The 21,172-nt window shown below is 50.4% G+C and overlaps 7 protein-coding genes across 7 annotated transcripts; 5 read left to right on the top strand and 2 right to left on the bottom strand.

Annotated features, from left to right (window-relative positions):
• Positions 1–366: 366 nt before the first annotated feature.
• On the top strand, positions 367–3,052 carry BCR38DRAFT_416147 (fungal-specific transcription factor domain-containing protein). The gene is made up of 4 exons (XM_040859084.1): positions 367–1,188; positions 1,256–1,466; positions 1,554–2,372; positions 2,538–3,052. The coding sequence occupies exons 1-4, from the start codon at positions 799–801 to the stop codon at positions 2,885–2,887; spliced, it is 1,770 nt and encodes a 589-aa protein (XP_040720792.1). The 5' UTR covers positions 367–798; the 3' UTR covers positions 2,888–3,052.
• On the top strand, positions 2,995–3,732 carry BCR38DRAFT_5190 (uncharacterized protein). The gene is made up of 2 exons (XM_040865132.1): positions 2,995–3,433; positions 3,503–3,732. Exons 1-2 carry the CDS (start codon positions 3,101–3,103, stop codon positions 3,653–3,655), a joined length of 486 nt encoding a protein of 161 aa, XP_040720791.1. The 5' UTR covers positions 2,995–3,100; the 3' UTR covers positions 3,656–3,732.
• A 6,240-nt stretch (positions 3,733–9,972) lies between these two features.
• BCR38DRAFT_5146 (nitrogen metabolic regulation protein) lies at positions 9,973–12,074 on the top strand. Its single transcript, XM_040865071.1, has 2 exons — positions 9,973–10,075; positions 10,254–12,074. The coding sequence occupies exon 2, from the start codon at positions 10,448–10,450 to the stop codon at positions 11,834–11,836; it is 1,389 nt and encodes a 462-aa protein (XP_040720790.1). The 5' UTR covers positions 9,973–10,075; positions 10,254–10,447; the 3' UTR covers positions 11,837–12,074.
• Positions 12,075–13,136: 1,062 nt separating this feature from the next.
• On the top strand, positions 13,137–14,090 carry BCR38DRAFT_404313 (uncharacterized protein; the record flags this gene model as incomplete). The annotated part of the gene is made up of 2 exons (XM_040857835.1): positions 13,137–13,307; positions 13,371–14,090. 2 exons carry the CDS (start codon positions 13,137–13,139, stop codon positions 14,088–14,090), a joined length of 891 nt encoding a protein of 296 aa, XP_040720789.1.
• A 136-nt stretch (positions 14,091–14,226) lies between these two features.
• BCR38DRAFT_5122 (uncharacterized protein) lies at positions 14,227–15,219 on the bottom strand. Its single transcript, XM_040865044.1, has one exon. The coding sequence runs from the start codon at positions 15,104–15,106 to the stop codon at positions 14,420–14,422; it is 687 nt and encodes a 228-aa protein (XP_040720788.1). The 5' UTR covers positions 15,107–15,219; the 3' UTR covers positions 14,227–14,419.
• A 1,682-nt stretch (positions 15,220–16,901) lies between these two features.
• Positions 16,902–19,199, bottom strand: BCR38DRAFT_519644 (DNA polymerase alpha/epsilon subunit B-domain-containing protein). The gene is made up of 4 exons (XM_040865140.1): positions 18,881–19,199; positions 18,509–18,818; positions 17,520–18,459; positions 16,902–17,470 (listed from the first exon to the last, which is right to left on the bottom strand). The coding sequence occupies exons 1-4, from the start codon at positions 18,925–18,927 to the stop codon at positions 17,250–17,252; spliced, it is 1,518 nt and encodes a 505-aa protein (XP_040720787.1). The 5' UTR covers positions 18,928–19,199; the 3' UTR covers positions 16,902–17,249.
• A 239-nt stretch (positions 19,200–19,438) lies between these two features.
• On the top strand, positions 19,439–20,909 carry BCR38DRAFT_479713 (ribosome biogenesis protein YTM1; the record flags this gene model as incomplete). Its single annotated transcript, XM_040863190.1, has 2 exons — positions 19,439–19,559; positions 19,612–20,909. The coding sequence occupies 2 exons, from the start codon at positions 19,439–19,441 to the stop codon at positions 20,907–20,909; spliced, it is 1,419 nt and encodes a 472-aa protein (XP_040720786.1).
• Positions 20,910–21,172: the final 263 nt, after the last annotated feature.

Raw genomic sequence — 21,172 nt, 5'->3', positions numbered from 1 at the left:
GGCATTGCATGCGGAGTTTGGACAAGTGAAAACCATATAATGTCTTTCGGAAAGTGTACAGCATTGCGCAAGCACCATTGGCTGTAAACGATTATTGGCCTTGCTTTAGCTGTATCATCTTGACAACGATGCTATTACGAGTTTACATTCCCTCGAGTATTGTATACTTAGGCAAATATCTTTGGTTATCAGAATGCGGTGTTTGGATGGCAATCACAATACGCATAAGAAGCAATGAATTTTAACTCAATGCTGCTTATGAGTGAAGTCATGTTTGCCGTAAACGCAGGACTATCTCACCAACCTGAAGTCAGGTTCTCGAAGTGAAGAGAAAGATAAGCTGCTTATGCTGGTATCTCTAACAGGGTGCTCTCGGACGTTACCGAGGTAATTATAGCGTGATTTGCACAGTACACGACAAGGCCCATAAACTGTCTTTGAGCGGCGGCGGCAATCTTCAACCACGGCACAGCTGAAAGCTTCAGCCAGCCGTTCAGCATCTTGAGAGTCGGCAGCATCCACCCAACGTACCCATCTTTAGATACGTGTGACTTTACTAAAAGCTTCATCACGTCGGGCGCGTATAAGCTGCCGAGGAGCGTTGACTTGGCTTGGCTTCGGTCGTCATTTGTGAGATTCGAACTGGCAACGATACCTAAACCCCGGATTTACGGACACGCCTCTCGAGTCAGTCTGAACGTCCATTCCTAGATCTCCGTAAACTAATATTTCCGACCTGGACTCATATTGTCCTGCGGTCAGCAAAACGGCTCCTTCTCGGCCAACAAGGGGGACGACATGGACGAGAGCGGAGCCGGACCCGGCAACGGCAACGGAAACGGAGGGCCGCACGTCAAGCGGACCCGCATCCTCCTCTCCTGCTCCGTATGCCGCAACTCCAAGCTGAAATGCGACCGTGCCCAGCCCTGCGGCCAGTGTCTCAAGAAGTGCAAACCTTCGGCGTGCGAGTACGCTCCAAAGCCTGAGAAGCACAAGAAGCAGGCCAAGGGCATGGCAGCGAGGCTAAAGCGACTCGAGGGCATGGTCAAGGGCATGATTGACAGCGAGAGCTTGACGCGACCAGCCGATGCGCCGGATGAGCCCACGGCGGCCGGGGGTCAGGTCATCAGGGGCGATCGGGCGACTAGTTATGTTGGCGGGACGCATTTTATGGCTATATTAGAAGATGTGAGTAACATATTATGACTGTGAGTCATGAACGAGAGATGGGGGGTGACTAAGCTGTTTACGGCAGATTGATGAGCTGAAGAGCTATTTTGAGGTGCCCGAGGACGAGGAGACTGAGGACCTGGATGCTTATGAGGAGGCTGCAGGATCGCCGGAACTGCTTCTGTTCTCTAGGAGTGCACCTCGTAATAGGGATGAATTATTGGCCCTATTGCCGGAGAAGAGCGTGATTGATCGGTTGATGATGCGCTATTTCAACTCCAACAGTCCTTCACAGCGTAAGTTTTCTATTGCTCCTGAGCTAAGTGTCTGAACACCGACGAGTCCTACTGCTAATATAAGTAAAACTAACACTTGAAACCAAGATATCCTCCACAAGCCCACCTTCTCCAAAGAGTACCAACAATTCTGGCAAGATCCGTCCAAGACGTCGTATCACTGGCTTGCCTGTCTCTTCATGGTCATAAGCCTCGGCGTCTTCTTTTCCTCCTTCCAAGCTCCCCACGAGCTCGACGCCGACTCCTCCTCCTCCTCACCCACCGGTGCGGGCACGGCTCCGTCGGCCATGGACCGTTTCCGACAGTACCGCAACGCCGGGGGCACCGCCCTCGTCTGGGGCAAGTACTCCCGCCCGAACAACATGACCCTGCAAGCCTTCCTCCTCTACGTCGAAGGCGACTTTATGGTAAACCGCGATACCCAAATGAACTGCTACCTCCTCTCCTCGGTTCTTATCCGTCTCATGCTCAAAATGGGCCTCCACCGCGACCCTTCCAAACTTCCCAACATCTCGCCCTACGATGGGGAAATGCGGCGTCGCTACTGGAACCTTGCCATCCAGATCGATCTGCTGGTCTCTTTTCATCTAGGCTTACCGAGCATGATCCATGGCATCGAAAGCGATACCCTGCTCCCCCGTAATTTGATCGACGAGGATTTTGATGAGGAGAGTAGGAAGTTGCCACTTGCGAGGCCGGCGGCCGATTATACGCCGTTGACGTACCCGATTAATAAGGCAGCACTGTGTAGGGTATTCGGGCTCGTGGCGAGGCAGGCGCATGCGCTTACCGTGCCAGGCTATGCGGAGGTGATGAGGGTGGATGGGGTTCTTGAGTGTACGTGGAGCCAGGTGCCGGGGTTTATGAAGGTTAAGCCGATGGAGGAGAGTGTGATGGATCCGCCTCGTACGTATCAGTTTTGGCTTTTCCTCTTCTGGTTTGTCTCAGGGGCAAACACTACCTCAAGGAGGCTGGTTTTGGAGAGCATTGTTCTTGAGGCAAAACTCCATGGCTCTAAATTACTGGTATGATCACGTCGAGAGTGGTATACACTAACTACAGTTGTTACAGTGCAAGTCGTCCAACGGTTCGGCCTCGCGTCTATTTACCAGAAGTCCCGGTGTGTGCTGCACCGCCGATACCTCACAGAGGCGAACCCCAAGAGAGAGCACGCATATTCGCGGAAGACGTGTCTCGAGGCTGCGCTTGCGCTGCTGGATTATCAGAGTATTATCTATGGGGCTTGTAAGCCGGGGGCGATGTTGAGTCATATGGGATGGTTCATGTCGTCGTTGGCTATCAATGACTTTTTGTTGGCGGATATGATTGTGTCGCTGGTGTTACAGAGTGAAAATTATCCCGAGTTTGGAGGAGATTCTGATTTGATGATGCAGGTTAGTATTCTGGGTTCTGATTCCTAACAAAGTGTGGTTGTTGAAGGCAGGTCAGGGAGATCGAGTGGTCATTTTGCCATGTACTTAGCCTGTCTGGGACAAGCAACTTCTGAGACACACTCCTATTCTGAGAATTCTTTCAACTGATGTTTACCGACCCCCTTTTCTTAGGGAGCACAGGGCCCCAGCAGAGACGAACTCCTCCAGCATCTGAGGAGATCATTGTTCATATGGAAACAAATGGCCCTACGCGTCCCTGACAGCAAGAAGGCAGCCGAAGTCGTCGAAACAGTCCTCAGGAGAGTCGAGATGCAGATGGGCATCACGCCGACCACATTACAGACCAACGAGGAGTTACCATCACAAACGAATGATGGGACCGGGTCCGTGGCAGGCCTAACCATCGATGGGGACTTCTCCCTCATGCCGCCGCCGCAAGGTGCTAGTGAAACACATACCGATTTCCAGGCGTACGATGTCTTTTTGAATCCTCAGGGGTCCCAGGCGGATGCTGCTGCGCAGATGAGAAATAACAGTACTTCCTGGATGGGCGAATCGACGGGATTTTACTGGGTGAGCGACCACTAAATTATTTTCACGGGTGGCTTGCTTGATTGCTTTCACTGACACCCGTAATTACAGAGTCAATTCGATGCCTTAACTCGCAGTGGCGAGGATGCCGTACAGCCGACGTTTCAGATGCAGAATCAGGACTGGCTTGATAGGGATCCGCTGGACGACTTGGATTTCATTACATCCACCATGTCGTGGCAGCCGTCAACATCGCAGGGCTGAGTTTTACGGAGGCGGTTTCAATGAATGCGGCATGATTTTGCCCTTGGAAGAGATCGTAGGGGATAGAATTCAGGGTAGCTTGGGACTTGCGTCTGGCTAGAGATACAGTTTTCAAGGTGGTGACTGAGTTGAGGAACTGATAGCGCGAGCACATCAGTTTCTGTACATTTTGAGGGCTTCTAGAAAGGTACCACCAAGAGTTTTGACTCCGATACTCAGAATGATGAATATCTTGTCCTTATGAGCTACTTGCTTCTGCTCCGACGATTTATTTGCGAAGTTGCCAAAATAATATTAGTCAGAACTTGGTTAAGCTGAGTTTATGACAGTTAACGAACGCTTATGCATACTGAAAAGGCGTACCTGTAACTTTCCTTGCAGCCAGGAATGATTATCTTCTCATGAAGGGTTGTGTACGTACTTGAATAGAAAGGCAAGGGTTCCATGCCACGATAAGACGAATATATGCCTTGTTGTTCGCTGCTTGGAGCTGCCTTTATGACGTTAGGCCAGTTAGCCCATATTCAAAATTGCAATACCTAATTCTGAACTAACGTATTTCACCTATAAGCGGCAAGCAAAATTAAAGCCATGAAAAACGCTATTTCGAAATAAATACTGACGACGGGCAGTGAAACCACCCGCAGGTTCAAGGTGTGATGAGGATGGCAACGGACAACAAGATCCTCAACAAGACCTTACTATCCGGGAGGTGGAAAGAAATAACAAGATCAAAAGCTCTTTGCCCTGATCGGAACGACAAGTACCTCAACAGGTACTAACAACTGGAGCCTCAGCAGGCTGGGGAAGAAAAGGAACCTCAACAGGCCCTTGAACAATCACCTCAACAGGCACAATCAGATCTATAGGGGAACAGAAAGTACCTCAACAGGTACGTCAGACATTGAATGCCTGTCCAAGTAAAGAGAAATTGGTTCAGATTACTGTGGAAAAGGCCGCTTGATTTCTTATCTTTTTCTCAAGAGAGCGACTATGTACAGAAGGTCTTAAATACCCTTCAAGAACTGTCACAAGAGGAGGACCAAGCCCCTAGGCCAATAGACCAAAAGATCTAGAAATGTCAGTGTTACTGACATTTGGTCCCACTAACTGCTCTATACAGCACTATGTGGCTCTGTAATCGCCAGCGCTGTGACAAGGAAGCCCAGCTTGTTACGTACGTCACCTGTTTAAAAGAGGGCCGTCGGGCCATATTCCTCTAGCTCTCTTGTCTATTATTTAACGCGGTGTTTAGAGTATACGTAATCCGATCCGCCCTCCGTCGCCTCGGATTCAAGCGACACGTCGCCCAAAGGAAACCACCTATCTCCGAAGAGAACCGACAACGGCGTCTTGCCCAGGCTCAAGAGTATGCCAACTGGACGATCGAGCAGTAGAGGATAATACTCTGGACGGACGAGACTTAGATTACAGGCGGGCATCACCGGAAACAGTACGTAACGCGCCGGCGGGGCGAAGAATAGGTATTTTAGGGATGCTTCTTAGGTAGCCGGAAGGGGCTTAACGTACTGTAGGAGAAGGAATAGGGTATAATAACGGCTGATACATATTAACAACGGACGATACCTATTATTAACGGTTAGATTCGTCTATACCGCCAATAATATAGGGATAACCTTGTCCTTATATAAAACGGCGCTTCAAGTCACTCCGCTGTAGCAACTCTAAAAGAGTTCGAAGAGAGGGGTGTGAAAGTGATCTCGTAGCCGCCTTACTCGCCAGATCTAAACCTAATTAAGTTATACTAGAACTAGATGAAGGCTTATATTAAGGATAAGTACGGCCTTATTAAGAAGCCTTCTTATAACTAACTACAGGTATAGGTAAACGAGGCTTAGGACGCTTTACCAGATAACTATTTATACGAGTTACTAGCCTCAATACTAGAGCGCTGTAAGGTCGTAATTGAGGCGGCTAACGGGATGCATACAAAATATTAGATTAATAGAGGAATATGCGGAAAATGATGCAGTCTGCTTATATCAGCTACGAATGCCAAGAAGGGGGATGAAAAACTTACCCATCACACCATAGTAGCATAATTAATGGTGGTGCCCACAAAGCGACGCCGGTTCGCCACCTGGAAGCAGAAGCAGCAATCCCGCCACTAGACCTCTATCTTAGTGCCCGGGCTGCTAAGTTTGAAGAACGGCTACGGCTTAGCGGGAAGAGAAATCTGCTTCGCAGCGCGAGCGCTAAAGCGTCACATATACTCCGGCAGGATAGGCCGGCGAAGAGGAAGCAGGCGTCGCAGCTACTCCGACCGGCAGGGTACACTATGGAGAAGGAGGCCCGGGGCTCCGAGTGGATGAGTGAGGAAAAGGAGGTCCCGGCTGCCCTCCTCGACCACTGGAGGAAGAGATGGCTCACCGGAGCAGAGCATCACGATCGCCAGCGACGCGCTATCGCTGAGGAACCGGAGGGCCCTTCGATGCAGATACCGAAAGGGGGCAAGTATTTCGGCCTGAACCGACTGGAGGCGTCTACGCTGTGCCAGATCAGGACGGAAAAAATAGGACTAGCAGCCTTCTTATTCAAGACAGGGGCTTTTGGCGTGTACTCGCCGCTATGCCGCTGTGGCGATGCCCCTGAGACGGCAGAGCACGTAATCCTCTTTTGCGGGCTGTTGGAAGGACCGAGGGAACGATTACGGGCCGCCATCGCACCACGGCCACTATACTCTCGCAGAGACCTCGCAACGGCAACAGGAGAACCAGTAGTTAGTGGGACTATTGTAAGATGGCTGCTAGGGACGGGTCGGACAGCTTCAAGGCCCAGATAGCATCGATCTTCTCAGGGGGGACTTTGTTGGTAGGTTGAGAACCAACGTAGTATGGTAGTGAACGCAACGCAGTCGCCAATAGGGCGAACCGACGACGCAGCGTATGTATTTAGTCCAGCCATTAGGGCACGGTTTGACATACGGGAGTACTAGTAGAGGTACCGGGGGCTTCGAGCCTACGGCGTATTTAATAATAATAAAATAATTAATGGAAGCTCGCTCTCGGTTTGAACGAACATATGGCGGGAAGCTGTGGCTTCGGGTACAGAGGTACAAGACAGGCACGGATTGTACTATGGTATCATGGGTAAGTTTTCAATTGTGTGTTTGTACCGTGCTCCACCTAGGCACGAGCCAACTCTTAGCTACGTGGCTTGAAGCGACCTTAACAGCTGTCTTAGTCAGGTTAAAAGAAAACGTTGTAGTAGTTTGAATTTCGGCTTTCGATTTACCACCGTCGAAATGGAGGGTTCGAATTCGTTAGCGATCTGCTTCTGTAAGGTGTTTAGTCCCCTATTGTAGTTGCTACATACGCGATAATTAGGACGCGTTAACAGCAAGTTGGAATCAGAGGTGGAAGTACCTTTTCGTTAGTATGAATAGGCTAGGTAAGAATCGGTAAGAATCAGTATAGCGTTACCTTGGCAGTGGTCCACTGGTACTTGTCAGGGGGTGAAAACTTTGGCCTGATACCGTAGTAGTATTTACGGACCCCCTGGGGGCCAACTTGGGATTAGTCTCCCGCGCACGTACCAATTTCAGCCACCAATACTCGGAATCCGAAACATACTAGGTTAGGTACTAGGTTCCAGACTCGCAAAACGTGTCAAAATAGATTTATTTCATGTTCCTTTGGGACAGACGACTTCAAAGTGGAATATTCCATACCATCTACCATCAAGGGGTTACTCCATTATAAGATGAGTGTCCTAGAAATGTCTCAACGTTCGCTCTTGGATCGCGGGGTACCCCGCAGATCCTCGCATGTTGCAAGTATGTATTTTCCTTTACCATTTTTTCATTTCATTTTTTTTTCTTTTGGGGTGAGGGGCAAGGCAGGCTCGAACTGGTGGATGGAGGAGGCGTGAAATATTCTCATGAATCGCGTTGTGCAAGCTATCAAGAGACATCAGACCACACCAAATACCCACCGAAGTACCTAGGTCACGGGCTGTGGGATCCGCGGAAATGCTTGAATCTCTTGGCACGAACTCAGTTGAGACAGATGCTGGCCGTTGACAGCCGCATCCAAAGAAGGAATCGCTTTGGTGATTTGTACGTAATAGTCCGCGTCTGAGTTGTGCTGCTAGTCTACTCGTAGTGTAGTAGAGACCTCATTTGGCTGTAGCATTGAGAAGGGACAACCACAGCCATGGTGATGATGACGACGAGAATAAGCCAGCGCGACCACGGATGAGATGAGATTTCCATGACTAGCGGCAAATGCCCATGCCTAGCCATATTCTGGATAGTACGGGTCGATACTGTACTGATCTGACAAGCAGCTAACGAAGCGACTGTCGCAGTCATGCATCATTACATCGGTAATGAACCCTATCCAATGTGACGGGTCGGGTCGAAAAGTTATGAAAGCGTTTACACCGAGATGCCAAGGCCGAAGCAACTGAATGCAGGCAGCACGCGGATGCACGCCCCGGACTCCATCGCATACTTGCTCCCTATCGGCCTCGATGAATAAACCGGGGTTTGTTCTGAGATCCATACACCGGTGTAGGAAGGTAGAAGCGATAAGTTCCCTACCGGTTGGCCCCATCTCTTCTGATTGGCTGTTGTAGCACAAAGCGGCTCTTGGTTTGCGGCAGAGATCTTTAAGAACTGTTCCTCAATCTTACCGAATGCAATCGGTTGCATCATCAAAACATTAAAACGCACCACAATCCCATGTTGCCTGCCTATTTGCGACCTTACCTAGCTGCCCCAACGTTCTACAGTTGTAACCACGGCTGCATATCGTCTGGAGTATTGTCGGGAGCCTGGTCTTGAACTCTATTACCCCATGCCTAGGATCCATGGCCGCGGATGATCGCCCACCTTGCCAACTTCGTGTTAGTCGTTGACGACGTTAAAGTTATCGAGTAATATCTTGTACATGTTTTTTCCTTGGCTGGCAATTAGGCAGAACCAATTACCTGCATGGTCCAGGCCATCGTCCAAAAATACTGAAATTACTATGTATAAGTGATGAAACTACACCTCGCAATTTCTCCACGTCGAATAGAGGCGTTGTGCAACCCAAACTTGGGCGTTGGCAGTCTTCATGCCTCATTTACAAGTGAACGTGGCAGTCAACAAACTAGATACAGCATGATGACGGTCGACTCCACCTGCTCCGAGGAAATTGACACTATCGACCGCGATAATAAAGAATACAACAAACGTCGCTGGATTTGGTGCCGCGTAGAATGGATGAGAGGCGACACGTGTTGCCGACACTGCGACCCAAGGGCCAAAGAATGGGCAGAGAAGCGTCTTCATTTGGGAGGCAGACTCCGCTTCATGAGGCAGTTGAAGTAAAATTTTGAGGAACAGACCCAGCCTGAAGCACGCTCAGCCAACTGTTCCAAATTATTTTACCTAATCCGAACTTGGGCTCAAACTGACGAAAGCGCGAATGAACATTTCATCATGCCGGCAGCAGCAATTGTGTGGTCCTATCCCTGAAATAGACCGTCGAGAGAGCAATCGATTAGATAAAACCAGACAAAGCCACCGACTAGAGGAAAAATCGAACTCAATTAAAAGTGTCGTCCGCGATGGAGCCCATCGTAGGCTGTTGCCGTCCACTTCATACTTTTGCCGTGTCGCAAGTTCCTGACGGTGCTTCTCATTCCCAAGATATTACTTCTTTTATTTTTATGTGAAGCTGCGAGTGGTGGTCGAGACCGCAACCTTCGTAACGAGCAAGTCGCTGCGTCATCGCTAAACGTCTCCGACTTCGCTAACAAGCACAGCGAGACACGTCGCAAGCAAGGGAGCACAGCAACTCGCCCAACCGCGCAAATAGAGTTCTGGTAGACTGGTCGAAAAAAAGAAACAGAGGGAAAGCCCATGTAACAAGCCCAATCGTTGGTCTACGGTATTCATCCTCACCGCCCCAGGGCCTGCGTTTCGCGCATCTTTTGGCACCTCCCGACTTGACTGAAGAGCGTGCCCAAGTATCCAACGAGACGCCGACCTGCACACTGCTCACCCACAATCCCCATCGCGACGTGCACTGAAAGCCCCCCCCAATTGGACCGTTTGTAGCCTGGGGGAGCTACGGTGGGTACGTATCACATCAGCCTTCTGGCTCAGTCAGGCCTGATACGGCACCAAAAAAGGTAGAAATATGCTTCATCTCCTCCCAAAACTCCATCTTACTTGATCGTGGGGCATTCGTCAACTGTTACGCCGTTTCCCCAAATACAAGGTGGATCGTATCCGCGTTTTCAAACATTCCCCGCCGCTGAAATTTTCTCTCGACCAGGTCCACCAACATACGAGTCGTGTTAGACAAAGAATCAACTATTACCAGCAACGCTTGTCATTTGACTACTACCCAGCTGTCCCGACAGTGTGCCGGCTTTGCGGCAGCGGGAATAGGGCTGTCCCTCAAGGTACATCTGAATATTGCAATATTGGTCAAATTGATATAAGGCGCCAAGAGAAAAGCAGACAACCGCCGGCGAGCTTGTGTTTGCGCCGTATCGTCTCATTTCGATAGGTCCGGGTCATTCTTTTTGGAGAAAACTCACTGTCAAAGTTCAAGTAACGGCTAACTTGATTGGCTCTCAGCAACCGTTCGAGGCCTGATTCGGCGTGTGCTTCCGGCTCGTATTTCGCCATATCATCCAGACCTCAACTGCCGTCAAGAGAGTATTATTCGAATTACTCAGATTCATATCTTTTCGCACCCCCTATCTCCCCTTTCCTCTTCGACAACGAGGTTTCCCCCGTTTCTCCTTTCCACCCAGACCTGGCATTTTTCGATGTCCGCCACAAAACCCATTCCCATCCGGACTGACCTGGCCATCAGGCCAGCGCCGTCGACGGAGCACCACAACTACAACAGCGCTTCACCCAGGACGGCAGTAAATCAGAGCAGGCACAAACATACGCGATCTTCCTACTCGGAAAGCTCGCCTCTGGTCTCGAGAAACAACTCGCTGAGTTTCCGGCCTTTGAAGCGCTCAATGCCCTCGCCAGATAAGACGATTGCGGTTATCAACGCGAGTGGCCGCCAAGCTGCGTCCCTAATCCGGATAGCCACCGCGGTTGGCTACAAAGTACGGGCGCAATTGCGTAATCTCGAGGGCGTGATGGCAACCGAAGTGTCCACCAACCCTAATGTCACCGTGTTTGTGGGCGAGCTCTACATTCGCAAAAAGCCCGACGACCACAGGGACGTCACGGCTAATGCTCACATCCCGGGAATTCTCGTAAACCAGGACCTTATCACCCAACTTTTCAGGGGAACCCACCTGGCCTTTATCAACACCACCTTCTACGGCAATGAACTCCAAATTGGCGAGGCCATTGTAGATGCTGCCAAAAAGGTCGGCGTTCAACATTTTGTCTATTCGTCCATGCCCGATCATGCCGCCTACAATCCTGACTGGCCCTCCCTACCCCTGTGGGCAGCCAAGCATAAGGTGGAGGATTACATCCGCAAAATTGGACTCCCTGCCACATTTGTCTATACGGGCATTTACAATAACAACTTCACGTCCCTCCCGTATCCCTTATTTTGCATGGAGTTGCAGCCCGATGGTTCGTTCGTTTGGCAGGCTCCGTTCCATCCCAAGGCCAAACTTCCCTGGTTGGATGCCGAACACGATGTTGGACCGGCCATTCTGCAAGTATTCAAGGACGGGCCATCCAAATGGAATGGCAAACGCGTCGCCCTGGCCTACGAGTACTTGTCGCCGTTGGAAGCGTGCAAGGCGTTTGAGACAGGCCTTGGCAGGCGTGTGCGGTATAAGAGAGGACCTATTGAGGTCAAGGTCAAGATCCCTGAAGGCTACCGAGAACATCTTCAGGCCCTCGAGAAATTGTTCTCGTTGGAAAATGACGAACCTAAGAAACAACCGCCCTATTTTGGAGACCCGGAGCTTGATCAGAGTTGTCCCGACAGTGCGCTGGCATTATGGGAGGGACCTAGAGGCCTCGAAGAATACGCCAATGAAATATTTCCGTTGGAAGAAGAAGCAAATGGGCTGACTTGGATGTTTGACAACGAGGAAGTGCAAACCAACGGAGTCGAAAACGTGGATGGGAGACCGCCTGACGAAGAAGCCGAAAATAGCGATGACGAATCTCTTGATGAGGGTCTGGTGATGAGGGGACTCAAGAGAGATGAGGAAGAATGGCTTGCATAATCCCATGTTTCGCCGACGACAATAAATACTGCTCTTTCCACCTTTTCTCTGCCCGGCCTGGATGGATTCACCGTCTTGGCCGCACAATTACAAAAGCACACGTTCAGGTGCTTAAGTGGTTCGCTCCACCATCCCGGCTAAGGCTACTTCATTCGACCTTTCGAGCATCCATTTTATCTTGCAAGGTCTACGGGACAGCGTCACATACACTTGGCGTTACACATGTTGCAAATAACCGGCCATCCAATGCCCAGGCCTTTCAACATTCCGACCTTTCTACAACAGCGTCCATCTTTTTCTTCAATGTCTCCGGTGGGGAGATAGCATTGGCTGGCACAGCATTTTCACGCGGAAGGGTACGAGTGATATATCAATCATGCTTGGCAGCGCGATACACAGGCAGCGCTTTGGCCCAAACGGTCCGTCGAGCAAATTTGGCGTTCATACAGAGCTACGATGGGCAATGATTATGATGACTAATGTTGTTGTGTGGATAATGGGTGACAACGGCAAAATATGGTTGTGCAGGGACGGACGGTGGTGCTTTGTGATTCCCCCCCACCCCCAAATATGACCAATGGTAGACTAAAAAGCAAGAAACATGAAGACATGTGCTTGAGCACCGCAGACGCAACACTTTTGTAAGCTACAGATTCAATGTGAACATAGCAGAGGTGTACATTTTGGGGCGATACTGGGCATCTTGTAGCAAATGAGCAACGGGATTGGCCTTGATCAAGACCAACTCTGTGGACCAACTCTGTGGCCCACATACATTTTCAACTCTAAAGTAACCGCGAGCAATGAACCATAGCAACATGCAGTTCTCAGAGAACAATGAAGCTGCGGCCAGCAATACAGCTGGGTAGTACGGACCAACAAATTATTTGAGGGTCATTTATGTCAAGCCGGCAAGGCTGTGAAGGAAACAGTCAGTACCTAGATACATTCATTAGTAGCATCCATCAAGGCAGGTAGTCAATGATCCGCAGAGCAGTCGAAGAAGTTTAGGTTCCCTGCAGCGGGCTGGATCGACCCCAGCGAGGAACTTCAAGTGCACGGATCTGGTGGGGTCTGCAGATCCTAGCTATCGCGATAAGATAACATAGTGGTGGCTGGCAATTCTTTTTTTTGACCGGCGAAGCTTCACCTCCAAACCCGTTTGATCGGACGGGGCTTTCTACAATGTCAGGCAGTACAGTTATACTACACAGCTAATCGAGAAATTGTTCTCCCGCATTGCCGCTCCACAGTTTTGCATCACCGTCATCTCACTGCTCCGAAACCTGCTCATTCCATCATGGCGAAAGATCGAGCACATAAGCCGCACAAGGAGAAGCGCGAGAAAAAGGTGTCGGAGGACAAGGTGAGGAAGCCGAAGAAGGAGCAGAAGGCAAAGCCCATCGTCAAAGATGCGTCGGATGAAGACTCCGACAGCTCTTCTGGTGGTGCGCCTGTGGCCGACCCGATGGTAAGAAGACCTCCAATTTGCATGCAATCTGTCAGCTCGTGACCGAAGACTCACAACTTATAGGAATTGGACTCTCCCAATGAGAAGATAGAGAAGAAGGCCAAGAAGGATAACAGGGAGAAAAAGAAGGCGGTCGCGGTCGAATCGGAAGACAACAGCAGCAGTAGTGATTCGGAAGCCGACAAGAAGGCCAAGAAGCAAAGGAAGAAGGAGAAAAAGGCAGCGAAGGAGCCTGTCGTTGAGCCCAACTCTTTCTTCACTATTGATACCAAGCCGATGCCCGTTGAACCCAAAGCTGCCGCCCCCCCCAGTTCCGACTCCGACTCGAGCTCCAGCTCTGATTCCGATTCTGATTCGGACGATGGCCAGAAGGAGCCCTCAGAGGCCAAGGCATCCAAGGCCAAGGCCCGTAAAGAGAAGGGAGATGGATACACGCCTGCGCCAACGGGAATGAACCGAACTGAGCGCCGCCGACTGATGCTGATTGGCCGCCAACGCGAAACCCTGCGCAAGCAACTGGGCATTGAGCCCGGCACCAAGGACGACGAGAAAGAGGCCGATCTGGAAAAGCAGCTTGCGAAGTGGACTGAAGAGTTCGACGGCAAACTGGCCATCCGCACGGAGAAGAAGCGCATACGCATGGAGAAGGACGCTGCGAAGCTGCGAAACAAAAGAGGCAAGCTTCTTACGGGCCGCAAGTTGAAGGAGCGCACGAAGCAAATCATGAAAATGGAAAAGAAGGCTACCAAGAAGGCTCGCAAGGAAGGCAGTTCTTCGAGCTGAGTGACGTGAAGGCTGTTTTTGGCGGGAGGTGGAGGGGGTGTGTTGCTCTGCTTTGCTTTGCTTGGCGTTGATGGTACGGTTACAAAATGCAACTGGATTCGTAGATATTACATTGTTATGCCTGAGGCGTCCCAATGAGGAAACCTGCTGTTTCCTGACCAAATATATACATATGATACCTCTTTGATAATCTTTGAAAGTGTGACAATATATTGTAGCAGAGATCGATTCGCACCGTAAGCCAGCGCCCCGACCCCAATACAACGATTATGCAGCCCGTCCATACGTATTATACACATACTATACCACACCTATGACTGTCCCGTCCTCTAAGACTTCTTCGGCTCCTCATTTGTCCCTTCCCCGTTCGTCTTATCCCCCTTCCCCCGATCCCTCACATCCGAAATCTGCTCCATTATCAACCCCCAGTACCCCTTCCCGCCCTCCTTCAACGCCTCCCGTTCTCTCTGATCCCGCTTCTCCTTCCAATCCTCGTCCGCATCCCCCATCCAAATCGCTTTCAGAGTACTCCGCTCCTTCCTCTCCCTTTCCCTTCTCTGCTCCGCGATCTTCCTCGCATCCTCCTCGCTCATCCCCTCCCGCGCAGCCGCTAGTTCCAACCGCCGTTTCTTCTCTTCTTTTATCTGCGCTTGCACTTGCTGTGCTCGTTCGGAAGGCATCCCGTTGTATTTATCGGAGAAGAACCCACCGCCGCCGCCGCTGCTGCCACCGAAGGATGGGAAGCGCTGGAGGAAGGTCTTGCCGGTGTAGTCGTACCGCAGTTGGTTGATGCCCCAGATGGAACATCCGCCTAGGATGAGCATGCGGAAGTCGAGCCGCCGGGGCGGGAGGAACATGGCGCCCAGGGCGACGGGGGTTACGCCGAGGGCGACGTTATGGAGCATGCGGTTTTCGAAGGTCTTTCCGGTAGTGGCGGCGGCATCATCTGGCGTAGTGGGTAGTTTGGGTGCGCTGGGGGTGGCGGGCGCTGGAGGAGGAGTGGGTGAGGATGCCATTTTGGGGGATGGCTGGTGGGTAGATCTCGAATTGACTGTTCCGTCGGTGGCTCTCGTTGGGGCTGGTCTCAATTCTTATCAAGGTGGTTGCGCTCCTTCTTTGAAGATGGAGCTTGGAGCTGCTATCCCTGTCACTGACGTTTTGAAGCTTGCAACTTTTTGGCAGGGGTTCGAATTTTGACCAGTCTGGGGCGTCCGAAACCCGATGGGGATAGAACTGCTCTGGAAGGGTCTCTCAAATCGTACTTTGTACAACATCACGACAGAACCACATATAGAAATATATTGTTGACATAAGGAAGGAGTCTTTTGTCTGGCTTTGGGTCGTCATCGCATTGGATTCATCATGCCCAAACTGGCATTCAGTCAATGCCAGAAGTCATCAGGGATTCGAAGAAGTGTGCCAGGCACCAGTTCTCTTCGATTTGAAAAAGTTGGCATTTCTCTTTCCTCTTTCTGCTATTCTTTGCTCCCATTTGGACTTGACTGGAAATATCATCGAATGAAAATAATGTTGAGCCAGACTATGTGCAAGATGGGGGGAGGAATTATGTTACTATGCACCTGCTTATGACACTGCCCGTAGCAGCCGTACCCACGACCGCATCCCTTACTCAATACCCCGGTCAACTTTTAGCTAGTCTGTTTGGAGTTGCTGCATCCACGACCAATCTACAACTTCATCTCAGGTTGCAATTATTTCGATGTTATTGACACTTATTGTTGTTGCTATTTCTGTGCTCGCTGGTGAACCTTCTGCTTCAAGTCTGTTGATTTGATGATAACAGTTGGGTGACCAAGCCTTAACACTTTGATCCTTTATTCCCCTATTTACTTCTCTTGAAGCTTATCAGTAATGAAGGCGAGTTTGGTGTGCCCCCGATAATATAGCTTATATCGTACCTTAGGGGCTGTGACTTCCTGTCCCTAAGCCGCACCACCTTACCTTTCACCTCCTTCCCCTTTACCCCCTCCCTAGCCTTAATCTAAAGAAACACAGGTGTACCCTATTTCCCATGGTTGGCATCTATAGGCCCCTCTTTTTTCAGATCTATAGATTCCAATCGTATTCGACTAGTACTTGCTTATCCTTCCTATGAGCATTTTCAAGTTTGCGTACCTCTACGCAAGCCTTTGTGCACAGTGGAACTTCTCCATACTTCTTCCTCCCAATTACTTGAACTTGGCAGAAAGATCGCAACAAAATCGCTGCCAACTCACTCGCGATAGCTGAATTTATATTCACATCCATGGCAAAACTGGACCGTTCCTCAATGTGGATACCAGCATGAGTCGACTAACACCTAGGCTGCTTCGCATCATCACAAGTCCAGTTACTGCTCTTCTCTGTTCTTCTCATCTCTCTACCCCCACTTGACCTGATCTCTTTATTGGCCTTGCATTCCGTAAGCAAAGGAGCTTATTCATATTCCGAAATCAGGTAAGTCATCGGTTTTCCTTTTTCTGTAGACATATGTTTCTCTGATCACACATATTCACTGTGAAGTACTGGATAGCACAGCTGCTTATGTTGGTGCTGTTGATCCGGTCATCCAGTACCTTCCTGACTTCGATCCCAGCTACTTAAAATATGGATAGGGTGGGTTTGCTTTTTCTCGGCACGGCAAACGAATGACAGGAGTGGAATTCGAGCACAGGGTGGAACTCTTTCACTCACCTGGGCAGATTCTCTCCTTGTGTTGGATTGGTTCGCATCCGATAGGAACACCTCATTAACTCGTTGCCGATTTCATAGTATTCATAGCATAGTCTGAGAGATGGGCATAATAGACATCGCTGATTCTGACACCCCCGAACATGAGTCTCATCCCCTTCATCGCCATGCCTTCTTAAGATCTGAGACGTTGTTTCACATGACTCAATGGCTCGACGATGAAATCTATGGATTCTAAAATTGCGATGACACCGAACGTTTTCTGGGTAGGTGCTATAGCTCGACGGTAGCATCCACAGATTCCAATATCTTGAGAATACCGAAGGGTTTACCCCCTTTTCACCTCTAATGAAACACCAGTCGTCCAACTAGCACATAAGCTCTTATTCCTCCGAGACTAGAATGCACATGAACACTTCAAGCATATTTCGTTGGGTAAGTACGTTATCCATGATATTAAGACTTATCTCATATTGCAGCAATCTTCACCTTGGTCACCTCCAACGTCTCCGAATCGACCAACACCAGCTCCTTTGTAGCCGAAAACGACGGGATGGCAATGAGTCTCACAGTCTGGCCTTCCGGACCGAAAATCTTCTTGGTTCCAAACTCGGGCTGGCAGCCTACGAAAAAGAGATGCGGGCTGGTCTTCATGACGAACGGGTCGTCGTCCTGAAACGGATAGCTCCCTGTTTCTTATTAGCCGAGTTTGCCTATAGGTTAGGGTGAAACCCTTACACAATGTGTCAGGTGCCGTTGGCGCACAGCACCTCCACCGGCACATGGCCTCCATCATTCCCAGCCGGTCCTCGCTGTCGACGTACTTGAAAATATCGTCAACGTTCTGTCCGCCCGTGCCCAGCACTCGCCACCCGTCCACCTCGCCCTCCCATGGATTCGTCACATTGTCAAACCAGCTGGTTTCCTTTGATCCTGGCGCGGCCGTGTAGGCTCTGGAGTTAGGAAACATGGCACCGTGAACGGGCTGCTGCGGATAACTAGCGTTGGCTGGATCTTGCGCACCAGGGAGCATGGTTATGGGCATGGTCGGGAGCAGCGTCGAGAGGAACTCGTCGAGGAGCTGCGACGGGAGAGGGTTGTACGCGCTAGCGTCGTAGCCGTATTTCTTGTTCGTCTTCTTTTCCGTCTGTTCCTCGTCGACTGGTCTTTGATCCTCCAGTGATATTGAGTTGCCGGCTATGATAAGACGGCTGATCTGAGACAATTCTTGTTGCGTAGAGGGGTCTAGCGCTTCGCCTAGGAGGTATTCCAGTAGTAAACTGAGCTCAATGGCGTGGGATGCATCTGAGCCAGAGAATCCAAGGCCGGAAACAATAGCGATCTTGCCTCCGCTCCCCTTGCTGTAGGCGTCTGTCATTTCCTCGTCTACGTCCTTGATTTTCTTGCCCCGGCTTGCGCCATTTGCAGCGGGTGGTGATGAAAGAGCCCATCGATCTGGTTGGGGAGCCAAGTCTGGAAACTTCAGGTCAATGACTTCCAGCTCACCATTGACGTTTTCCGTGCCCATCACAGCTATGATGCACCCTGTCACTAGTACAACCGACTTGAGCACATTGCCAACAAGACGGATTCGACCTGATTCATCTTCCAGCGTCACGGCGTCTGAGCCATCTTCCGACCAGTACTTCTGACTCGACGTAGGCGCGGAGATCCATCTCTGCATTCAGTCAGCTCGTGAAGCCCGTCCAGTCTCAGGCACCACTTACGTCCTTAGAGACATCCTCCAGAATGTTGGGTTTCAGGGGCATATCCATGTAGACAGTCCCCGTTACCCAGCATAGCTCACCCTGCCGAATATCCAGCACCCGTTCGACTTTTTTCGCCGGCTCGTCTCCAATGATGGTGCCGGACCACGTATCGACTGCCACCTGCTCAACCGCGGGCTTGATTTTGGTCAACCGCAAGAAGTACATGTCTGCAAACTGCTGCTGATATGACTTGTCTTTCTCCAGACTGAAGGAGTTTATGGGCTTGTAGGTGGACGCCTTCCTCTCCAGCTCCTCTTCTGCCTCGCCCCTGGATAGCGGTCAGTATCTTATTTACGCAGATCCATTCAACGTATTTAAATTCAGACTTACGTAGGCTTCTGGAGCATATTTCCCGGAAGATTATCCAGGGCGGCCATTTTTGGGAGCTACTTTTCAACTCTCACGCTGTCATCTTTTGGGATGAGTTGAAAGGGTGAGACGCGTCGGGCCTTGCTGGACGCGAATTTTGGCGTAAATTGACTTGTGGCTCAGTTGTGGCTGAACGGTACAGCCCAGCCTCTGAGAAGGTACCTAGACACCGAGTTTGGCCGCGTTTGAGTAATTGCAAGCTGGCGCCAACAGAGAGAGAAAGGCAAATGATTGACTCAAATGATTGAGTCTTTCTTAAGATCTACCCAATGATATGATACTTAAAACCATTCTGCGAGTGCGTGAACTAGGGGTCGGTTTGTAGGGGTTAAGGTGTCGGCCCGGGATGCAGCATAGCGGGGTCGTCCATATTTTGATTGGTTAATCTTTTAGCGCGGGGTAAGGCTGCATGCAAGGCTACGAAAGGTCCAAAAATTTTATTTTCCCAGTGCTGATCTTCACGTAGCAGCTTTCTTGCTGAAGCTACATTCACCCTACTCCGCTCTTCACCACATGAATATGGCCGGAATGGAGAGCCAGAATTTGGCCACTGAGGCTCAGCAGGTTAGGGTCAACTTTACTTCATCAGAGCCAGACTTGCAATTGCCTGAAGGAAAGAGCCAATTGCTGGTTCCAGGAGGTTAGTTCAAAGGCGATCGAGCAACACTGAAGCGCAATGCTAATTGCACTAGATATCAAACGATATGGCTTGTCCAGGGTCCTGAACTCCGGTTCTATGCTCAATACTTCTTCACCTGTTCCTCTCGATTTCCTCGTCAACGGCACTTTCCTAAGGGGTTCGTTGGAGGACTACCTCAAGGAGAACGGTCTTTCGTTCGAAACGACAGTAACGCTGCAATACGTACGGAGTTTGATACCGCCGGTTTACCAAGGAAGTTTCGAACATGATGATTGGATTACGGGGATTGATGTGTTATCTGGAGGCAAACAACGCCTCCTCACGTCCTCCTACGACGGTCTCTTCCGAGTATGGAACGCTTCCAACCAGATAATTGCTACTTCGCCGTCAAGCAGCAATGGTGGCCACAGCGCCCCGGTAAAGGCAGCCAACTTCTTGAGCTCCTCTCAAATTGCATCGGCTGGCATGGACCGCACAATCCGGTTATGGAAATATACCGAATCGGATGATTTCACGGGCCAACTGAAGCCAACTCTCGAGCTGTACGGTCACAAGGGTAGTATCGAGTCGATGGACATCCACACATCTTCTGGGAGGATAGTGACCGCCTCGAGTGATGGCGGAATCGGTCTGTGGTCTACATCGAAGTCTTCAGCGCCAGAAGCACCGGCGAGTCTACTTCCCGGGGCTGGCGTAAACGTGTCAAAAAAGCGCAAAATCGCTTCATCAGCTCCTCAACGAGGGCCTCTATCCATAATGCAGATCCACTCATCGCCGGCATCAGCAGCGATATTCCATCCTGCGGACTCGACTGTCGCATACTCCGCATCCGAGGACCACACAATCAGAACGATGGATTTGACTACGTCGCTGGTCGTAAGCACCCTCACTACCGCGCATCCGCTCATGTCGTTGTGCTCGTTACCTGGGATAAGCAGTGCGCTCCTGGCAGCCGGAACAACAGCGAGGCATATCACGCTGGTGGACCCCCGCGCATCGGCAACGAAGACGTCCGTCATGACATTGCGAGGACACAAGAACACCGTTACCTCGATTTCTGCGTCGCCGGAAAATAACTATTCCCTTGTCTCCGGCTCGTACGACGGCACCTGCCGTATTTGGGACTTGAGAAGCGTGCGCGCAGGATCCAAGGCAGAGGGCGGTGGTAGCGTGAGCGATGCAGTGTACGTAATTGAGAGAGAGAGCCAAAGAGGCAAGAAAAGGGGCGATGTGCCCGGCCGTGGCTGCAAAGTCTTCGGTGTCGTCTGGGATAAGCAATGGGGTATTGTGAGTGGAGGTGAGGACAAACAGGTGCAGATCAACCGGGGAAGTGGTTTGCTTGCAAACTAATGCGATGGCGCGGCGAGACGAGTAGAATGGAATGCGAGTAACCCAAGGTGGAGGCTTTCTGTGTTTGCTTCATACGTCACTTCGATACCCAATGGATAGCATTTATGGAATGACCCTGAGTATTATCTTGTCTTGCCGGTGAAAACTCTGATCCCATAATCTATCACCTGAGTGGAAGAAGCAATGCTATCACCGCACCCCATATGTACTAAATGCTGCTATAATGCTACTCGAAGTCTGGTTTACCCTGCTTTAAGGGGGTT

The sequence above is a fragment of the Pseudomassariella vexata genome (assembly GCF_002105095.1).
Source record: "Pseudomassariella vexata strain CBS 129021 chromosome Unknown BCR38scaffold_1, whole genome shotgun sequence".
NCBI classification, from domain to species: domain Eukaryota; kingdom Fungi; phylum Ascomycota; class Sordariomycetes; order Amphisphaeriales; family Pseudomassariaceae; genus Pseudomassariella; species Pseudomassariella vexata.
The sequence above is the reverse complement of the archived record's forward strand: the minus strand, read 5'-3'. Positions and strand labels throughout refer to the sequence as shown.

Excerpts from the sequence above, each read along its gene's own strand:
- BCR38DRAFT_416147 (XM_040859084.1), top strand. The coding sequence starts at position 799 with ATGGACGAGAGCGGAGCCGGACCCGGCAACGGCAACGGAAACGGAGGG. Across the intron at positions 1,467-1,553 it reads CTCCAACAGTCCTTCACAGC|ATATCCTCCACAAGCCCACC; the intron begins GTAAGTTTTCTA and ends CTTGAAACCAAG. Across the intron at positions 2,373-2,537 it reads GAGTGTGATGGATCCGCCTC|TGCAAGTCGTCCAACGGTTC; the intron begins GTACGTATCAGT and ends CAGTTGTTACAG.
- BCR38DRAFT_5190 (XM_040865132.1), top strand. The coding sequence starts at position 3,101 with ATGGCCCTACGCGTCCCTGACAGCAAGAAGGCAGCCGAAGTCGTCGAA. Across the intron at positions 3,434-3,502 it reads AATCGACGGGATTTTACTGG|AGTCAATTCGATGCCTTAAC; the intron begins GTGAGCGACCAC and ends CCGTAATTACAG.
- BCR38DRAFT_5146 (XM_040865071.1), top strand. The coding sequence starts at position 10,448 with ATGTCCGCCACAAAACCCATTCCCATCCGGACTGACCTGGCCATCAGG.
- BCR38DRAFT_5122 (XM_040865044.1), bottom strand. The coding sequence starts at position 15,106 with ATGGCATCCTCACCCACTCCTCCTCCAGCGCCCGCCACCCCCAGCGCA.
- BCR38DRAFT_519644 (XM_040865140.1), bottom strand. The coding sequence starts at position 18,927 with ATGGCCGCCCTGGATAATCTTCCGGGAAATATGCTCCAGAAGCCTAC. Across the intron at positions 18,819-18,880 it reads AATATGCTCCAGAAGCCTAC|GGGCGAGGCAGAAGAGGAGC; the intron begins GTAAGTCTGAAT and ends ACCGCTATCCAG. Across the intron at positions 18,460-18,508 it reads TGGAGGATGTCTCTAAGGAC|AGATGGATCTCCGCGCCTAC; the intron begins GTAAGTGGTGCC and ends GACTGAATGCAG.